The 20,087-nt window shown below is 65.0% G+C and overlaps 1 protein-coding gene and 2 long non-coding RNA genes across 3 annotated transcripts; 1 reads left to right on the top strand and 2 right to left on the bottom strand.

Moving 5' to 3' along the window:
- Window positions 1–184: 184 nt before the first annotated feature.
- On the bottom strand, window positions 185–5,974 carry PLPPR3 (phospholipid phosphatase related 3). The gene is made up of 7 exons (XM_086699768.1): window positions 5,761–5,974; window positions 3,070–3,255; window positions 2,842–2,983; window positions 2,543–2,738; window positions 2,382–2,439; window positions 2,126–2,299; window positions 185–1,665 (listed from the first exon to the last, which is right to left on the bottom strand). The coding sequence occupies exons 1-7, from the start codon at window positions 5,833–5,835 to the stop codon at window positions 289–291; spliced, it is 2,208 nt and encodes a 735-aa protein (XP_086555894.1). The 5' UTR covers window positions 5,836–5,974; the 3' UTR covers window positions 185–288.
- A 7,238-nt stretch (window positions 5,975–13,212) lies between these two features.
- On the bottom strand, window positions 13,213–14,694 carry LOC147583952 (uncharacterized). The gene is made up of 3 exons (XR_015248622.1): window positions 14,374–14,694; window positions 13,625–14,022; window positions 13,213–13,322 (listed from the first exon to the last, which is right to left on the bottom strand). It is a non-coding gene; the product is annotated as an uncharacterized LOC147583952 (long non-coding RNA).
- A 1,254-nt stretch (window positions 14,695–15,948) lies between these two features.
- LOC147583951 (uncharacterized) lies at window positions 15,949–16,438 on the top strand. The gene is made up of 2 exons (XR_015243480.1): window positions 15,949–16,126; window positions 16,230–16,438. It is a non-coding gene; the product is annotated as an uncharacterized LOC147583951 (long non-coding RNA).
- Window positions 16,439–20,087: the final 3,649 nt, after the last annotated feature.

The following is a 20,087-nucleotide window of genomic DNA, read 5'->3' as shown; positions in this document are numbered from 1 at the left end:
CCCCACACCACTGCCCACCCCCGCCCAGCCCAGGGAAGTGTGGTGTCGCCGGACCCACCCCCCACTCTGCGTGCATGAGCCTCAGTCCAGGAGCGTGAGATCTGTGTCCCATCCCCCCCCCCCCCCCCCCCAGCCCTCGTGTGCGTGGGGGCCCTGGACCACAGTGACTCAGCCGGGACTCCAGTGGGTGTCGACATTTTATTGTCTGGTCACGAAGTGCTTTTCCCCCCGCCCCCGCCCGCCCAGTGGTCCCCACCTGCGCCCCACGCGGCACCCCGCCCCTCCCCCTCAGTCCTTGAACCTGCGGACAGCCTGCATCTTGCGATAGTAGCCCTCGGCCTCCGCCTCCCCCGTGGCCTCCCGCTCCCCCAGCACCAGGCCGCCAGCTTTGCGCCTCAGCGTGGACTCCCGGCTGCCCGGGCCCAGGGCCCCGTCAGCCATGCCCGGTGGGGGCAGCCCCTCGCCCGTGGCCAGGTTGACCGTGGCCACGGCCCCGAATCGCGGCTCCTCTTGGTCCACGTCGCTGATGGACGAGCCGGGGGACACGCCTGGCGGCTTGGGCCCACCGCGGAAGCCACGGGCCAGGTCCCCCAGCTCGTAGCCACCCTCGCCCTCTGCCCCCTTGGCCGTGCCCCCCGCCGTCTTCCACTCCCAGGGCCCGTTACCCGAGGACAGGTGGACCACGGGGTGGTGGGGCGCGTGCGCGTCGATGGTGACGATGCTGGCCGAGTCGCGGTCCGAGGGCGATCTGTACTGCGAGGAGTCGGAGCTGGCGCTGGAGGACGAGGCGGTCTCCGCCCCCTTGGGGCCCGGCCCGCCCGGCGCCTTGGACATGGCGATCACCTGCAGCAGCCGCGGCGGGTTGGCCACGCGGGGCTGGGCCGAGGCCACGGCCACAGCGGCCCCGCTCTTCTCCGCCATCATGAGCCACTTGGCCCGCACGGCGGCTCTGCTCTTGGGAGACAGGCCGCCAGCCGCCTGTGCCCCCTCCTCGGGGATGTGCACCAGCGGCTGCGGCCCGGCCCGCGGCGGCAGGAGGACCCGAGGCCCGAGCCCCGGCCGGGCCTGCACCGTGGGGTAGAGTGAGGGCGGGGCCGGCCCCCCTTCCTCACCCTCCTCCTCCTCCTCTTCCTCCTCTTCCTCCTCCTCCTCTTCCTCCTCCTCCTCTTCCTCCTCCGCCATGGGCTCCGCGGGCGCCCGCAGGTGCCCGGGGCTGGCCTCATCGGGCAGCCCTAGGCCACGGCCCTCCAGCGACTTCTGCTTCCACTCGCTGATGAGCTGCTTGGAGCGAGAAGCGTCGAGTGGCACGTGGATGGTCATGTGGCGGCGAGCAGGGTCGTCGAGCGAGGGCGTGCTGACGCGGGGCAGCGTGTGGCTGAAGGTGACCATGTTCTCCTTGCCCATGGGGCTGCGTGGGGCCAGCAGGTCCACGTCCACGCTGGCCCGCTTCAGGCTGCCCAGCGAGGCCTTCTCTCGGGCTACGGGCCGGGGCACGCCGTCCAGCCGCCCTGGCGGCCCCAGCTCGTCGGTGCTCACGGACTTGTTCTGCTGGTACACCGAGTCGTGGCCCCGCTGGGTCAGGGCCCGCAGCGCATCCTTGGCGGGGGCCAGCGCCATCGGCTTCTCTGCCGTCGGGGCCTGGAAGTTGCCGACCGCGTGGCAGGCCTGAGGGTGAGGCGAGGGCTGAAGACCAGGGTTCTCCCCGGGCGGCAGGCTTGCGAGGTGGTTCGAGCGGGAAGCCTGGCCTCCCCGTGCGGTCAGAGCGGGGAGTCCCGCTACCTTCCCGCAGGGGCAGATTCCGGTCAGGCCGCTCCCTCTCTGCGCACTCGGCAGGTCTGAGCCCCTGAGATTCTGACTCCGGCGTTCCGAGGGAGGAGACTCATCAGAGTCCCCAGGGCAGGGCCAGGTCTCCCCCTTCGGAGCCCCCCACCCCCGACCTCACCCGGGGCCGGCCTTCCCTGCGAGACCTCCTCACCGCACCCCACCCCCACCCCCGCCCAGCCTCCCCCTTCACACCTCTTCCCCCTATCGCCACCCCCTGCCCCCCCCCCAGAACCTCCCCATGGGGGCAACCCCGCTCCCTCAGAGCTGCCCCCCACCCCGGGGGCCTCCCCTGCCCCCTCACCAGGTAGGCCGCGATGCCAGCGCCGATGAGGAAGCCCGCGTACACGTCCACGGGGTGGCTGCGGTACTGCGTGATCTGGGTGAGGCCGCAGACGCCCGCTGCGATGGCAAAGCCGAACACCAGGATGGGCTTGAGCAGCTTGGTGGTGTCCGAGATGACGGAGTTGAAGTACATCTGGGGGGGGAGGGGGGGGGCGGGTCAGAGCCGAGCGGCGGGCTCCCCGCAGGCGGCGGGCTCGGGGCGGGCCAGGACTCACCGACACGTAGACCGCAGCGAAGGCGGACAGCGTGGCGTGCTGCGACGGGAAGGTCTTCCTGCAAGAGGCCACAGGTGAGCCCCGCCGGCCCGGCCCGGCCCCGCGCGCCTCGGGACCCCGCCATCTGCCGGGGAGGGCGGGGGGGGGGGGGGGCAGCTCACCGCGCAGACAGGATGGCGTGCGCATCGCGGCCGGAGCAGATGTCCTGGGTGACGTAAGGGTTGGCCTCACACGACGTGCCCAGCAGCGTGTAGTTGGGCTTGCAGACCGTCAGGAAGAAGGGCGCGTGGTAGCCCGTGGCCAGCTGGATGACGTCGGTCACCAGGGCCGTGGCACACAGGCCGAACACGTGGACGCCTGCGGGGCGGCGGGGTCAGGGCCGGGAGCTGGCAGGGGCCCCGGCTCCCCCCCCCCCCCGCCCCGCCCGACCGCCGCGTGCAGACCGCGGGCCTCTACTCACCCACAAAGCGCACGGTGCGCCGCAGGAAGGAGTTGAAGTTGCAGCCGCCAGCGTTGATGCTGCCCTCGGCGCCGCCCGGGCCCCCGCCGCGGCCCCACAGCCGGGACTGCGCGCAGTACAGCACGCCCTCGCCGACCATGATCTGCCCGACAGGGAGGCAGGCGCTCAGCCCGGCGCCCCGCAGGGCGGTGCCCGCAGGCCGGCCCGCGCCGGGCGCCGGGGACTCACCGAGGCCGCAGGGGCAGCGAAGGCCAAGCTGAGGAGCATGAGCAGGGGGATGAGCTCCTCGTTGGTCTCCACGTAGGGCATGGAGAGCGTCCGGTCGTAGCACTGGAATCCCACCTTGGCCGGCTTGAAGAGGTCAGTCAGCTCCAGGAAATACAGGGACACGACGGAGGACGCCACGATGGGGAGCTGCGGGGCACGGAGGCCGGCATCACCACAGCCCGGCTCACCACGTGAGCTCGGTCCCGTCCGCCACCCACGCTGCCGTCCGTCCGTCCGTCCGCCGGGCCGTCCAGCCACCTGCCCGCCCCGCACACCGTCCGGGTACCCATCACAGCCTGCCTCCGGCTCACTGGGGCCACGAGCAGCTACTGGGCTCAGATCTGGGCGGAGCCGACTCCCAGTGACCTGCACCTTCCCTCCTGCGCTCCAAGGGTCTCAAACCCAAACACCCGCAGGGTCCAGGCTGGGGCAGGTGCCTGGGCGGGGGGGGGGGGGGGGGGGGGGGGGGGGGGGGGAGCCTGGCTGCCTCAGGAGATGCCGGTCTCCATTTGATGGACGAGGAAACAGACAGGGGTGGGGCCCACAAGAGGCCTCCGCGTTAACTCCTGCCTTGGACGGCACCTCGGCCTCTGTCCAGCCCTGGCCGGGGGGTCCCCAGAGGGAAACTGCCAAAGCTGGGTCCGCGGGAGCTGGGCTCTAGTCCAGAGAGCACTTACTGAGTGCCTGCTGCATGCAGGAATGTGCCCCAAGGCAGCTGAGTGGAGGGGTTCACAGCCACCTGCCCAGGCTCGAATCCTGGCTCCACTGCTCCCCTGTGCCTCAGTTTCCCCAGCTGGTAACGGAATGACAGGGTCACCACCTTCCAGGTTCGACGTAGGACCGGGTGAGTAAGTACACGGACAGTACCAGCCTTTAGTCAACGCTAGCTCGTGACTCCCTCCCCGTGGCCGTTAGCGCAACTGGGCCGCGGCGGGCAGGGCGCTGCGGGCAGGGGTTTGCGTGGGGCCCGGGCACATCAAATCAACTCCTTCGGCAAGAGGGTCCTTCAAACTGTGATTCTGACGATGCCCCCGTGGCACTCCGAGCTCCCAAGCGGCGTGGCCACGGCTGTGACGCCGGCCTGGCTCCCCAGTTCGGCCCTCGGCCCCATCTCCTCCCCGCTGGGCCACGCTGGAGGCGGAACCAGCCCCAGGGGGTCTCTGTGTGCCACCCCACTTGTCCTCGCATCTGGAGACAGACCCTCACCCAGGCACGGGAACACTGACAGCATATCAGGCCCAGAGGAAAACGATCCACGAGCACGTCCTGCCCACGGACTTAAGGCGTGTGTGCGTGTGCGTAGACACGCTTAAGACTCACGATAAGGCAAAGGCGGACGAGAGCAGGCACACACACGGCTCTGCGTCCCACGGGCCGGCCAGGCTCCAAACACCGCTAACACAGCGCTGGCGCAGACGGTAAGGAAAACACCGTGGCCTCGAAGGTGGCGGGGGGGGGGGTGGAGGGGGGAATTTGGGGCGCTTCCTGAGCCACCAAGCGTGCTCCCCAGGGATGTTATCTGCAGATAAGCTCACTCTTGGTTCGAGGCGAGACAGACCAAAGGGCTTTCCTTACGGGGACGTGCGTGACACGAGCAAAGGCCAGGCAGCCCCTGAAGGCCCGGCTCTGTGGGGACGGTGACTCGGGGCTCGAGTACTACACGGCAGTGAAAAGGGACGGAGTCAGCCGTGAGCAAAGATTTCCACTAGAAAAAAGCCAAGAGCAGAAACCTGTCTTAAAAGGGGAGGGGATACAGATGTAACAGACTTGAGTGGGTGTGGGACACTTTTTGGAAGGACCCAGGTGACCGCAGGGGGTCGAGGAGGACGCAGGGAGGGAGCTGCTTTGCAAGGACGTTGACACCCTGAGAAGGTAGAAGCTACTATAATGGGGATTTAAATACAAATCTGACAAACAGCTTTTCTGCCTGTGCGCAGGGACCCACTGGCCGGGGGGGGTGAGCGACTGGCTTTGTGACTTGCGTGGAGGGCTGTCTGCTCGGGACTGGGGACCCCACTCCTCCACCCATGCCCTGCCTGGACCGCTCAACAGACTGGGTTTTCCTGGCAGGTCAAGTGGGGAAGACTATGGCTACAGGAACGTCCTAGTAGGTGCTGCAGGAGCTGTCCCAGGATGGGTAAATGTCACCCGGTGCCATCATCAGCACTTAGTATGTGCCGGGTGACTGCGTTTATGACATTTTACTTTTCTGAACATTCACAGAGCCCTCACTGCGTGCCAGCCCCGTTCTGTGAGCGCGCTTATGGGAAGGGCACCGGCCCCTTACCAGAGGAGGAATTTGAACTTGCACCCTCAGGCTGCAAAGCCCACGTGCTGCACGAAGAGCGGCATCCCCCCAGCCCCTTCATGGATGCCCCCCACCCCGGCGCCTTGCTCCAGCCCCTCCAGGTGAGCCACTGACCCCCACCTCGGTCTGGAGGTCCCACACCCAGCACTTGCCCCGGCTGCTGCTTTGGGCCTCCGGAACTCCTACTCACCCTGCAGAGCCCGAGTCCCCCCAGGCCCCCTCACCAGGCCCCCTCGCTGCGCCCACCCGTGTCCTTCAGGGTGGTGGTCCCCGATGGCGTGTGCCACAGAGGCCTCTGCCCCGCCCCCATCAGTGAGGACCCCCCCCCCGCCCCCCCCCCTCACCTCCACGAAGTAGAAGCAGGGCAGAAGCGTCATGCTGTCCTTTGGGGTTTTATTCTTCTCCTTGGTCGCGATCATGGTGCCGCGGGCTCCACAGGCCGTGGTTGGAGGGGACAAAGACGCGCTGGAGGAGGGGAGGCGCAGTCTGAGCCCTGGGGGGACCCGGTGCCCAGCGCCTGCGGGGGAGGGGCGGGCAAAGATGCGCCGTACCGCCCAGGGAAACTGAGGCTGGGGGAGGGGTGTCCCCGCGGCCTCCCCTCCGCGCACTGCGGCCCTGCCCAACAACCCAGCTGCCCGGCACCCCTACACCCCAGATCGGGGGTCGGGAGGGGCCCGGCAGAGGGCGGGGCCGGCCTGGTTTAGGAGTCCCCGGACGGGGGCCGTTCCCCGGCGTCTGGACGGTGGGGAGGCCCGCGGCGGGGGGCGGGGGAGGGAAGGGAGGGTCCCGGCGGCCGGAAGAGGGGTGCGGCCCCGGCCTTCGGCCCGCAGGCCCCTCACCTGGCGCGCGGGCGCTCGGAGGGCGGAGCCGGCGGGCGCGCGGGGCGGGGGCTGCGGCGCGGCGAGCACAAAGCGCGGCCCCTCCCCCGCGGGGGCGGGGGGAGCGGCGAGCGGGAGCGCAGGGAGGGGAGGGGGCCCCGCCCGGCCCGAGACCCCGCGCCCGCCACGGCCTGCGTGCGGCGCGAGGGGCGGGGGCTCTTTGTCTCGGCGCGTCCGGGGCGCCGCGCGCGTTCCTCGCCGGGCCGGTCCCCCCCGGCGTGCGCTCGCCGCGCGCGGGGCTCCCGCTCCCTCGGCCCCGGGGAGTCGGGGGGTCTCGGGCGCCCGTAGGGGCGGGCTGGGACCGGAGTCTGCGCCGCCCCCCTCCCCTCCCCTCCCGGCTCGGCCTCGGGAGCCCCGTGGACGGCGGGGGCGGGGGCTGGGCGTCCGGACCCCTGGGGCCCCGGCTATCCTCGTGTCTCCCCGGGTCTCCCCCCGTGTCGTCCCCTTCCCGGGGCCCGCCGCTCCCCGGCGCGCGTTTCCATGGCGAGGGCGCCGAGCGCCGGCGCAGTCCGGAGACAAAAGAGCCCGGGGTGGGGGGTGGGGTGCTTTCCCTACCGTCCCCGCCCCCCCCCCTCCGCCCTCGGCCCCCTCACCCTCGGCCCGGGCGCCCCCGCCGGGTCCGCTCTGCGGGCCTCCAGGCCCCTCGCCAGGCTCCCAGGGCGCGCGGCGGGATGCCCCGGGGCGCGGGGGTGGCGGGTACGGCCGGCCGCGCATCGACGCCGTAGACAGGTGTTTCCTCCGTAACACACACAACCACGTAGGCTAGGGACTGGCTGAGCCTTGGTGTTATGAATGGGGAAACTGAGGCCCTGGGAACTTCGTTCGCCGTCCAAGGTCGCCAGGCCCCAAACGACAGGATTGTATTTGGCTGGTGTACTTGACCCTGAACAGTCACCGGGGAGCCACTGGGAAGCGGGGCAGACCCTGTCAATCCTGAAGTAAGCGTCTCATTAGAGTAGGGGTGAGGCTGCATTAATTGAGCACCTACAGTTTGTCGCTTTGACCCTTCTTGTTTTGCAAGCGACAGCTCCAGGGCGCCAGGCTGGCTCAGAAGAGCATGTATCCCACTTGACGCGCGCGGGGGGGGGGGGGCGGGGGGGGTCGTGAGTTCGTGCCCCTCGTGCCCCATGTTGGGTGTAGAGATTACTTACAATACGTACATTGAGAAAGAGCTCCGTAGGTTTTGAAAGACGATTCTATGTGTGGTGAAGGGTGGGACCCAGAAGGTTCGGACCCCACTGGGGCCTCCGCTTCCTCTGACCTGAGCCCGCTGGCTGTTCCCCCTTCCCAGGACCTCGAGGTGGGCCTCAGTTTGCTCTCCAGGGGCGGGGCCAGGGCAGCGGTTGGGAGTCCTGGTGTTGACAGTTGTCCACAAACAGCAAGAGAAGGAGAAAATGGGGCAATCGCTCCTGGGTGCTTTCTGGGGGCAGCAGCGGGAAGCGTTGTCTCGGGGGACCCTCCTGATGTCTCGGGGGTCTGGGAGAGGGTGTCAGGGAATCTAAGGATCAGGGGTGGGGGGTCCTTGTCCCATCGGAGCCCCCGGTGGTGATGGGGCAAGGCTCGGCTGTGGTGGCACAATGCCCAGCTGCAGAGTCTGGACTTGAGTCTGGGACACGAGGGAGCCATGGGAGAGTTTAGAGGGAGAAAGAGGGGTTGAGCGCACCAGATGCTGCTCAGAAACTTGCCCACGTTAAGCTCTTGGGCGGCGGGGGGCTGCCTGTTCATGTCCCTGTTGCATAGATGAGGCAGCAGGTCTGCTGAGAGGGAACACTGAGGTCACCCAAGGGAAGGGATGGTGTGGTCTCCGGAGCCAGTCCTGTCTCCCGCTGTGCTCTGGCCACCCAGGTGGGCAGGCGGGAGCGGGGGAGCGGGAAGCAGGCCTGAGGGACGTGCAGGGGACACTTAGGCAGCTGCGCCGTGTCGCTTGGTGAGGACCAAGGCGGGGCCTAAGCCCCCAGGACCCCAACATCCTACCCTGACTCCCAAGCCCCAAACCACCCCACATCTGCCTTTGGGAGCAAAACCAGCCTGGAAGAGCCTTCCACAGCCCCAGACACAAAGTGGCAACCCCGAGGCGCGGGTGGCCACCACCCTTGTCAAACTCCGAGTCTCACCTTGGAAACAAATGCCACTTTTAAAAAGTTGGGCTGGCATTTGATTAACAAAGTTAGCTGCCTTACACTGTAGCATGCAACGCTATTGTTAGCATCTTCGCGGAGATGTGCAACCACCACCCTTGTCTCATTCCAGAACATTCCATCACACCAGAAAGTAACCCCGGCCTCATCAGCCATCACCCCCGCCCCGTCCGTGGATGGGCCTATTCTGGACGTTCACACACGTGGACTCACACCCCGCGTGGCCTCTCGTGTCTGGTTCCCTCCCTGAGCGTCACGTGTTCAGGGTCCGTCCGCGGGGCAGCGGGTGTGGGCGCCTCGCTCCTGCTCGCGGCCGAGGGATGTGCGCGTGTGCGGGGGGACACGGTCGTCCGTGGACGTGCGCCTGCGTGGTGGACGCACCTGAGGGGCGTGTGCGTGCGCGGTGGGCCCGGTCTTCTGTGGACGTGCGCGTACGCAGAAGACGTGTGATGGGTATACGTTCACACGTCGATGGACGTTTGCGTCTCGGTTGCTGTGCATCAGGCTGCTGTGAACGTCGTGCGTGCTTATCGGGGGCCCCCCGTTGCCCCCCCCCCACCCGGCTCTTTCGGACACGCGCCTAGAAATGGTTGCTGCGTGGAACTTTCTGAGGAACCACCACCAGACTGTTGTCCGCAGCGGCTGCCCCATCTCAGTGGCCCCGATTTGCCCACATCCTGGATGACACTTGGTATTTTCTGTCCTTCAGTCGAGCTGTCCTGGTGGGTATGCAGTGGTGTCTCATTGTGGCTTCGGTTTGCGTTTCCCTAATGACTGATAACTTTGTGCGTCTTTTCATGGCTTCTTGGCCTTTGGTTACTTTCTAGGGGAAGTGTCCGTTCAGCTTCTTTGCCTGTTTCCAAACCGGGCTGTTTTTCTGTTGACTCGTAAGACTTCTGTGTGCATTCTGCAACCCAGCCTCGTCCTTCCCTGTCCGTGGTCCTTCTCTCTTGCCCCCGTCCAGGGTGTCACAGCTCGGAAGGCCCTGCTCCAAAGATGGGACGGCGGGGCCACTTCTGCAGCGCCACCCAGCTCGGCGGCCCCACGGCCACTCCCACCCACTTGACAGATGCCCAGACTGCGGGCAGGTGAGCGACCCACCCAAGTTCTCACAGGTTAAAAAGTGAAAAGCTGGTCACGAAAAGCTGATCGCACAGCGTGTGATCCCCCCGTGTGTGAAACATCCGGAAGGGGCTCATCCACAGACGGGAAGAGGCTCGTGGGGCTGGGGGCTGGGGAGTGATCACTAGCGGTCGGCAGGGGTGGGGGGGGTGTTCTTTTTGGGATGATGGGTTGTTTTACCCCTAATCGTGGGGGGGCAGGGGTGCACGCCTCTGTGAAGACCCTAAAAGCCGTTGAAGTGTGCGCTTTAAATGGGGGAGCTGAGGGGCGCCTGGGTGGCGCAGTCGGTTAAGCATCCGACTTCAGCCAGGTCACGATCTCGCGGTCCGGGAGTTCGAGCCCCGCGTCGGGCTCTGGGCTGACCGCTCGGAGCCTGGAGCCTGTTTCCGATTCTGTGTCTCCCTCTCTCTCTGCCCCTCCCCCATTCATGCTCTGTCTCTCTCTGTCCCAAAGATAAATAAATGTTGAAAAAAAAAAAAATTTAAATGGGGGAGCTGAATGACGTGTGAATGAGATCCCAGTGGGACTCTTGGGAAAGCAGAAGTATTGAAACATACTCCCCGAAGCCAGCAGGACCCAGTCCCCGGTCTGCTGCCTGCACAGGCCCAGCGGGCCCGTTGGGTTCTCCAGCACTCAGGCTGGGGAAACTGAGGCCCAAGCCCGCATCGCGAGTGGCGTTCGCCATTTGGTTACCATGCTGGGTGTCTGCTTCAGGCGTGCCACGCGCTGGGTCTCAGCAACGGTTAGTTAACATCACCCTCACCCAAACCTGGAGCTGTGGCTCGCTTTACGGAGGGGGAAACTGAGGCACAGAACGGGGCCGTTGCCAGAGTCCAGGCAGGCCCTGGGAGCGGTTGGTGGTGGAGGCCTTGGGCAACTTCCTGTTTCCTGCTGGGAGGGGCTGGCCCCCTGCGGGGGGGGGGGGGGTGCCTGGGTCCCGCTGCCCTCCCCGGGCACCCCCAGCCCACCCTGTGCTGCCTGCGACCTGGAGGGCGAGCGGGTGCCCCCCTGGGGCCGGTTTTCCTGCCTGCCCTGCAAGCCCCTTCCCAGGGTGGGGGCTGAAGTCGAGGCCCCCAGCCTGGTGTCTCCACTTTGCCCCGAAGCCTTCAGGTCCTGGCCCTGCTGCTGGGGGGGGCCACGAGGTGTGGCGGTGGTCCCCAGGCAGAGGTGGGAAGGGCAGTGAAGAGGGGAGGCGGGGCAGGGCGGGGGAGGGGGGTGGAGGGGGGAGAGGGGTCAGTGGTGGGGGGGCGGCCAGGGACCGATGCTGGGGGCGCCATGGGGAGGTGCAGGGGGAGGGGGCATCAGTGCCTGGGGGAGGGGCCTGGGGGACAGGGCTGCGAGGGACAGGCGCCCCTGTGTGGGGCCCACGGTCCGGGGCCTGGTCACACGGCCCAGTTATCCAGCCCTTCTGCCGGCAGACACGTTTCCAGACGTTTTGTCACGACGAGCTGTCTTGTGCGTGTTTCCCTGCAGAAGCCTCCCCGGGGCGGTCACAGCAGCCGGGCCAACCTGCCCTCCCCTCCCACAGAACTGAGCACTGCCCATGTCCCCACATCTTTCCCGACACTGGCATTTTCTGCCACCTGTTATGCAGGAAGGGTATTCCGCTTTTATCTGTGTTTCCCGGGCAAGCCCGGTGCCTTCCGTGCCTTGGTTTACCCTCAGGACCACCCTCGTGGATCCGTCAGCGCCCCACGGGTGGACTTGCTCCCAGCGTGTGCATCCCGCTTGCCGCCCGAAGCCCTAGGTCTGTGGCGGAACTGACCCCTTTCCCTTGAGATTCGCAGACGACCGGCCTCGAGGACTGAAGGCCGGGCTTGCCCAGAAGATAAGGCCTGATGGCCCTTGGAGACACGCGTCTCACTCAGATGCCAGCAAGCCTGTTCAGGGTCTGCCGACCCCGCGGGGCACCGGCTCCCCTCGCTCGCAGCGCCCCCTTCGCCCAGATGGGGAAGTGGTCTCTGGGACGTCCGTCCACCCTCTTCCCGGGTCACCCGCTTCCTGGAGAAAGCACCCTGCTCTCTCCCACCGTCACAGACCCACTGGGTTTGGAACCGACTGACTCTTCGTTTTCTGTGGCAGAGGGACCGAGGTGCAGAGCTGAAGTGACTTGGCCAGGATCCCGCGGCAGGTTACTACTACCGAGAGCTGGGATGTGAACCCGAATCACTGTACAGACCAAAACGTGTGCTGTGGCCGCACTGGCCCCGGCTGGGCCCCTTCGGGCCCTGGTCCGCAGCTCTCCGCTCTCCTGACTTCGTGTCCAGTCGGCCTCACGAAGGCTCCCGCAGACCGCCTGGGGGGAAGCCGGCAGCAGGGCGGGGGACATCCAGGATGAGGCCCCAGGACCGAGTGTGGAACTGGAATTGGATGTCTCAAATATTTGAGCATCTTAACAGTGTGGGAAACAGCATTTATTAAACACCACGTGCCAGGCCCCGTGGGTGGGGCTGGAGACGACGAGGGACAAGACAGAGAAGGACCTGCCCTGTGGTGCTCCCAGACCCTGTGGGCTGGGGGGGCCAGACGTGTGTGAAGATAGGGGTGTGCCAGGGGTTGTGGGTTTGTGCCCACCTGGGGTGCCAAACAAACAAAAAGTAATAAAAAAAAAATAGAGATGTGCACAGGACGTCGTGATTCTCTTTGGGGGCGTGCCTCCTGACCCGGCCCACGAGCATCAGGAAATTCCTGGAGGCATCTGGGACCCGAACGTCAAGTAGGAGTTCATTAGGAAAAGAGTGGGGAGAAGCATGCGGAGATGGAACAGCATGTGCAAAGGCCCTGGGGTTGGAACAAGATTGGTGGGTTGCAGGAGAAAGGCTCAGGTTGTCAGAGCAGCTGCCAGGTGGGTAGTTCTGAGGTGGAGCCAGGGGGCTGGCCTGAGTCTCCTGCTACCCGTCCAGGGAGATGGGGGGTGGGGATCTTGTCTGGAACGGCCTGGCACATGGCACAGCCTCTTTCTCCCTGGGGCCTTGTGGCAGGAGCCCCGATGTCTTCGCTGGAGTGGTCTCTTCCCAGGCTAGATTCTGTTCTCAGCCCCCATCACGGCCGACAAGCCTGGGGGTGCTGTGACCGCCTCTGGGGCCCAGCCGACCATCACTGGCCCCACCTCCCACACTGTGCCTATATCCTTGGCCCTTCGTGTGCCCAGCACACCACTGGGCCTCCCTGCCCTTGACCCCGTGGCTGTGACCCTAATAAGTGATTCCCGAGGCGCCTGGGGGCTCGGTCAGTTAAGCGTCGCGGCTCAGGTCAGGATCTCACAGTCTGTGGGTTTGAGCCCCGCGTCGGGGTCTGTGCCGACAGCTCGGAGCCTGGAGCCTGCTTCCGACTCTGTGTCCCTCTCTCTGTCCCTCCCCTGCTCATGCTCTCTCTCGCTCTCTCTCAAAAAATAACTAATAAACATTAAGAAGCGATGCCCATCCTCTTCTCGACACCGATTTCTGCTTTGCTGGGCGGGCGGGGCTGGCAGTGTGGTCTCCACCCCGAGGGGCCTGTGTTCACTGAATTCTCTCGCAGTCCTGAGAGGCGGGGGCTGTTCTCTCCAGCAGACAGAGGGAGGGGCCGCCACGGCTCAGAGAGGTTGGGTAACTCGCCTGCAGACACACAGCCAGTGTGAGCTTTGATCCCAAGTCAGATTCCCCTGGACCATCTCTCGTTTGTGCGCAGAATATATCGTGCAGCAAGGTCAAAAGACACACGAGAAACTGGTGATAGACTCTTTGCCACTTGAGTCACAGGAGGCTAATGTGTGCCACGTAGAAAGACCTAAAGTATAAATATTACTCATATTAAAATAATATACTAATGTGAAAATAATTATATACTATGTATTATAGTTTCTTAAGCCAAATAAAATTCTACAGAAATAGATCATACATATTTATTATAAATCACTATATGTCTACATGTATACTTCATAACATATAATAAAATATGACCGTGAAGCTCATATATAAAGAGTGCCTAAAGCCAATAACAACAGCCCGATCGTACAGGTAGAGGCTGTAAGCAGACCGTTCAGAGCAGAGAAACACAAAAGTCTCTTGACGATGTGGGGACACCCTCACCCTCACTGGTTTGCACGAGAGACTGAGCAACCTCCCCGGAGACCCTGTCTTTTGACGAGGACACAGACACAAAGCTGCTGAGAACAGTGCGGGCGTCCCCCTCGGCGGGCGACGAGGCATCTTCCCGCTGCAAACAATCCACTTTCCCAGCAGGAGGCCACCAGGGGAGTCACGGCCGTGTGGAAGGTACAGAGTCCTCGGGTCACTGCCCCGAGGGGTCTTCATGGGACAGCGGAGAGCAGTGTGTGTGGCGGGGGGGGCACCTGTCGCCGGCTGCTCGAAGCACCAACCAGGAAGCCCGCGAACATGCGGGGTGAGGTGGGCAGAGGGGCGCGGATTGCACAGTGACCCCCATCTTTCCAGCAGGGACCGTTTACACATTTTTTAGACCGTTGAACCTTACGAGGGTGGAAGTAAAATCTAAAAATGAAGAGTAAAGAGCAGCAATGCCCCGGCGTGCACCCGGCGGGGCCAGGATTTGGGTGATGCTGTGTCCAGACAACTGTCAGCGCTGCCGACCTGAGGTCACCGGAGATCACCTGGGGTCCGAGGCAAACACGGGCCTCAAGCCCCGGGGCTCTGCCCTCTCCCAGCAGCTGCGTGGGGGCTCCGTGCTTATTCTCCAACTGGATCGTGAGGAGAGGGGCCCGCAGGGGCCAGCCCTCTGCCCGGAGCGGTCTCCCGGCCCCCAGCCCTGACCCCGGGTGTCCCAATGCCGCCCAGCACCCCCAGAAGCCGCCAGTGCTCACCCAGACTGGCCACCAAGGTTAGTCGAGTTGCCATTAACCCACTTGGCAGATGGAGAGGCTGAGGCCCAGAAAGGAATGTCGGGGTGCATGAACCGAGATTGGTTCAGGCGCCCCGCCTGGACCCAAAAGAGGTCATTCGCTGCCCGCTCGTTGTTCAGAAGGGGAACTGAGGCTGAGGGGGTGGGGCCCCACACGGACACACTCAGGAGGGAAGACGGACACAGAGACACTACAGGCCGAGCCTCCCGCACTTTCCCTGGACGCCGGGGCCTTCGCTCGGGTCCCGCCGGCCCCCACCGGCCACCCGGCCCAGCTCTCGGCCGTTGCCTGTTGCGTCACCCACAGCTGGAGCCGGAGGGGCCGAGGCCGCAGCTTCCAGGCCCCACTTCCCCTCTGCCCGCCCAGCCCAGCCCAGCCCCTTGGAGGAGCCCCCAGGGCTCCACACCGCCTCACACCACGCCTCCGCCTCCAGGCAGCCCCTGGCCCTGCGGTCGCCTGCCTGCCCCCCCCAGGTCTCCGTGTGCTGCACACCCAGAGCAGAGCACTTGCAGGGGGTCATGAGGGCCAGGGCCCGCGCGCTTTCCGGCAGGTCTCTGTCTTTTTTTTTTTCTTTTCTTGTTTTATTTAATTGCACTTCACGTTCCGTAGAGCTGATCCATTTAACGATTCCGTGGCATATGGTACATTCACAAAGTTGTGCAACCACCACCTCTGATTCCACAACATTCCACCACCCCCGCCAAAAGGAAGCCCCATCTCCACCAGCAGCCCCCTGCGCCAGCCCCATCAGCCATCACCTCCCCCAGCAAACCCCCCGCAGCCCCCTGCCCCCGCGAGCCCCCTTCCCGTCCGTGGATGAGCCCGTTCTGGACGTTTCGCGCACGCGGACTCACACCCCGCGGGGCCTCTCGTGTCGGGTTCCCTCCCTGAGCGTCGTCGCGTGTCCGGGGTCCGTCCGCGGGGCGGCGGGGACGGGCGCCTCGCTCCTGCTCGCGGCCGAGGGACGTGCGCGTGCTCGGGGACACGGTCATCAGTGCGCGTGCGCGTGCACGGTGGCTGCACCAGAGGGACGTGCGCGTGCGCGGCGGACACGTTGTGTTTGTCCCTCATCCCTGTTACACTCCTGTTTGTATTGGGTAATTGAAGCCCTGTGGGGGAGGGCTGTTCTCATCGTTCCCACCTAGCAGGTGGGGAAACTGAGGCTCAAGAGGCGGTATTTCCAGCCCAGAATCACAAAGCCCAGCAGAATTTGAACCCAGGCAGCAGGTGCAAGTCTACTCCCAGAAGAGCCTGGGAACGAGGAGGGGTCGAGTGACCTGCCGGGAAGGGAGGGGACGGTGGGGGTGGTGATGATAGTGATAAGTGGCAGTGACGGGTGGTGGTGACGGTGACAGGTGGTGACAGTGATGGCGACAGGTGTCGGTGGTGGTGACGGTGACAGGCAGCGCCCCCGCTTCCCTCACCCTCCCCGTGGGCGGAGCACTTTGCAAACAACCAGCCCATCCCTGCCCACTTCACGGGTGGGGGTGGAGGACCCAGGCGGCTCGCCGCAGCCGGCACCGGCGGGCCCGGGGGCACACGGGGCGCGTACTGGTGACGGGGGCGCCCCGAGGTGGCTGGACTGATGTAAGGGTTCAGCCAATGTCTGCAGGAGGACGGGAGGAGGGGAACCAGCCCTGCTTGCTGTGGGCAGCAGACCCGGGGGCGAACATTCCAGAAACAGGCTGCATGCGTTCCGAGGGGAAAGCCCCAGGTCAGTACCGTCAGCAGTAGTAAGTTGATGGTCGCCCGGGGCGGGGAGGTGGTGCCCGGGAGGACGCGGCCACCCGTCCATGGGACTCCTGACGCATCACGAGGGACAGGAAAGGCTGTGGGCCGTCCCGCGCGGAGGAGACACCAGGACCAGACAGGGAACGGTGCCCGAGCTGCAGGAGATCCACAAGGAGCCGATCGGAACCAGCCTTCACTCCGGCCGCGTTTCCAGGGAAGCTGGGGGTGGCAAACCTGGGAATTCTGGGGACTTCTGTGAGCTTGAAACCATTTCAAAATGAAACGTTACAAAGCATTTTTTTGGTCCCCAAGTTTGGTGAGCTCTTCTCTCTCTGTTTCTGTACGTTTGTGCTTTTCATAATAATGAATATTTATAAATAAGCCCTAATATCTCCTTCTTTCCTGGCTTCTCCCTCTGGGCCCTGCAGCCCCTGGAGTCTTCTCTGTGGGGGCGTCCTGGACGCTGTGGGGGTGGAACAGAATCCCTGAACCCCACCCCCTCGATGCCAGGAGTCCCCCCGACCCCCGTGATAACCACAGACATTGCCCAGGGGTCCCCTGGGGCAGAATCACCCCAGGAAAGAGCCCCTGCCTGAGAAGGCAAAGTGAATCTGTAATGGGTAAGGTGGCAGAGATGTTTCTGTGGGTCTCAGGAGGGCACACGGCTCTGTGGCCCCCAGCACCCACCTGAGTGGGGCCCACCCCAGTCCCTAGACATGCAGGCCACATTCTGCCTTGCTGGGGCCGCAGGGACCCTGAGAGGGAAGGGGTGCAGGGCGTCTGAGAGATGCCTCTTGGAGTCAGGACCCCTGGGCCCAGCCCCTGCATGCTCCGCGGACTGTGCTTCTGACCCCAGGCTCCCTGTGGCCCCAAAGATGCAAGGAGGATGTGAGGACAGCAGCCCAGGTGTGGGACCGCCCCAACGGCCTCCCCAGCTGGGGAGGGGGCAGAAAGGGTGGCAGGCGGGGTGACCCTGGAGCCCCTGCCCAACCACGGCCCACAGCCACCTACTCGGCGGCTCTGCCCTCGCACCCGTCTCACTGGCAGTGTGTCGGGCCACACGTCCATCTGTCTGTCTGGACGCTGCTGATTCTGGGGGAGTGTCCACTGAAGCCAGCCAGTGAAATGGGGACACTGAGGCGGGACCAGGCCAGGACTCTGTCTGCCCCTTGGGATGCGTGCCCCAGGGGGAGGGGAAGAAGAGAGAATGGGGGACCTCTGGGCCATTCGACTGTTTCCCCACCTGTAAAACGGGCAAGTTACATGCAAGCCATGAGCTCCTGAGCCTTGGCCGGCACAGCAAGTGCTCAGTGAGTGTGTGTGGGTCTGGGTGGGGGGGGGGGGGACGCGCGGGGGCAGGTGAGTGATGTAAGTGCCAGAGGAGGGGCAGGAGCCGGAGGCCCTCCAGAGCCCTCATCCTGATGAAGATGTTCCATGACTCAGTTTGTTCATCTGCAAAATGGGTCGCCTCACCGGCTTCCCCCCAACCCCATCCTTCTTAGAAACCTCCCTGGCCTTCCAGACCGGGTGCCACCGTCCCCAGGGAACCTTCTGAAACGGCAAGGATCCCAGCTGCCGGGCTCTCTGGCCCCAGCAGTGGCTGCCTGCCAGGCCCGGCCCCCTTCCACCAGCAGACCGCAGCCCCCTGTGCTGTAAGCCACAGGACACCCATTTTGCAGATGGGGACACAGACTCGGAGAGGCCACGCGCCAGGGTCAAGGTCGCACCGTGGCTCTGCCCGCCCCACCCCCCAGAGACCATGGGTGGGCACAAAGCTGAGCCCCACTCACGGCCCTCCTTGGCGGGCATCCACCCAAGCTCCGTGCTGCCCACTGCCCACTGCCTGGGAACCCATAAGTGCGTGCAGGCGGCCCTGCCCTGGGTCACCCCATTCCAAACTGGGCGATGCACTTCCCCTGCTCTGCAGCCTGAGCCGCTCCTCCCCCTGGTATCGGGACGAGGCCCCGGGAGGGCTGGGCTCACAGGTGTCCTGACCTCAGGCCCCAGCGTCCCTCTTGTTGGCAACTCAGGGCCAACGGTGCAGAGCAGGCTGTCAGGACGTCCTGCGGAGGCTGTGGGGGGTCACCTAGGGGGCTGTGCTTTGGGTCTCACAGGGCAGGGGGCACCAGTGAGTGGGGGGGGGGCCAAGGGATGGGCACCCGGTCCCTCAGAAACTCCATCCTGGTGAGTGCGGTGCCCGGGCCCTCCACCTACAGACCCCCAGCCCATCCGGCCAAGGTCAGCGTCACTCACCTGTTTGAAATCAACTACAGTCCAGGACCCAGAGCAGAAGCTCAAAGACATTCCCCTCCTATAGGCGGGTGGGCAGAGCCAGCAGGCCCGTGGGATCTGTCATTCATCCTGCAGTAAACATTTATGGAGCGCCTACTGTATACAAAGCCCTGTGCAGATGCGGGGACACAGCCTGGCATACAGCAGGCTTGGTGGGGAGAGAGCCACCCAGGGGAGCCCAGAATTGCCCTTTGGGCACATGGGACCCCGCCCCCCGCCCCACCTCCCAGCCCTGCCCAGGCCGCCCCCGGAGACCTCACCCAAGTCTTGGTGTCACCCTCACTCTATTTGGTGCGACTCCGCCCTCCTCTGGGTTACGTTGACCATCAGGCCATACTTCCTTCAACTATACCTTCCCTCCACCTCCTCCCGGCCCTGCCACCCTGAAAATCAGGCGCCTGGGCAGAGGCAGGACCCCAGGGCCAGCACAGGACCAAGAATACGGTTGGTTTTGTAAGTGAATTAGTGTGCCAGTGACAAATGTTACAAAGAGGGGCTCCACGTGGCAGGGTCCCTGGAGGAGGTACTTCCTACCAGCACTCGGCCCCAGCTGGACTTCCAGCCACCCTCTATGCCCAGGTCGTGGGGGCCCATGGCACCCGGCGCCTGGCCGTGGTGGGGGATTCTGGCACCTTGCTCAGGTTGTACAGGAGCCCAAAGGCACTGTGGCCACGGAACGCGTGCGTGTCACAGCTCCGGCATCTGCTGTGGCCATGCCCACCTGGCTCTCAGCACCTGGGGCCTCGGTCCCATGGCTGGAGGAACTCACGAGAGGCCCAGGGGAAGGGCGGGGGGGGGGGCCTTCAGCAGGCTGACGTGTGGAGCGGCCTCACCCCCACAGCCTTCGTGGATCTGGGGGCTCTCCCACCTCGGGGGCAGGTGTGGGTGACCAGTCCAGTGTTTTCTGGCAGCCACACCCAGAATCCAGGGGTCCAGGTATACAGTAGGAGGCCAGTAAACACCTGCTCCCCTCTGGCGTGGCCCTATCTCTTTCCTTGTCCACGTGTCCTAAAGAAAATTCCAGACTCAACACATTTCACCCCTAAGTGGCGCAAGACCACCCCCAGCCCCCTTTCCCTGACGTAGTCACATCCTGGCCACCTCGCCCAGCCTGGGTGACTGACCGACCGGTTCCCTCCCCGCCTGGGGGACTCAGCAGCCGCTACCCTCTGTGGTCCAGGAATGAACTTCCCAGGAGCGCTCCAACTTCTTTGCTCCCGCCTCCCATACGTACAGGGGCTAAACTGGGGCTGTGCCGAGCAGTGCAGGGGGGAGGGCCGCCCCCTCCCACGGGGGCCCCAAGCATGAGGCCAGCGAGCCCTGAGGTGGGAGCTTGGACACAGGGTGGCCTCAGAAAGGGACTTCTTCCACGCCTGGGCCCACAGACGGCCCTTTGCACCGCCCACCCCTACGGGGCTCTCAGGAGCCCCGGGTTCCTGTCTGTCCTTCCCACGTGGGGAGAGGGCCGAGGGCTGCTCGTCTGAGCCCCAAACTCGGGCTGGGGGGCTGGGGAGAGGCCTGGAGATCAGTAGAGGGCCCAGGTCACAGTGGTCTCACTGCCTGGACGCACACAGATGGGGGTTTTAATCCAGCCCTGCCCGGGCGACCCTGGTTAAGTCGATGCCCATCTCTGTGCCTCAGTTTCCTTGTCT

The sequence above is a fragment of the Puma concolor genome, chromosome A2 (assembly GCF_028749965.1).
Source record: "Puma concolor isolate L17-30 chromosome A2, mPumCon1.1.hap2, whole genome shotgun sequence".
Classification (NCBI taxonomy): domain Eukaryota; kingdom Metazoa; phylum Chordata; class Mammalia; order Carnivora; family Felidae; genus Puma; species Puma concolor.
This window is presented reverse-complemented; position numbering and strand designations above follow the sequence as displayed.

Bases quoted from the DNA above. Each gene is read 5' to 3' on its own strand.
- PLPPR3 (XM_086699768.1), bottom strand. From the start codon at position 5,835: ATGATCGCGACCAAGGAGAAGAATAAAACCCCAAAGGACAGCATGACG. The intron at 3,256-5,760 runs GTGAGGGGGGGG...CGTGCCCCGCAG, and splicing joins CCTGCTTCTACTTCGTGGAG to CTCCCCATCGTGGCGTCCTC. The intron at 2,984-3,069 runs GTGAGTCCCCGG...CCTGTCGGGCAG, and splicing joins TCGCTGCCCCTGCGGCCTCG to ATCATGGTCGGCGAGGGCGT.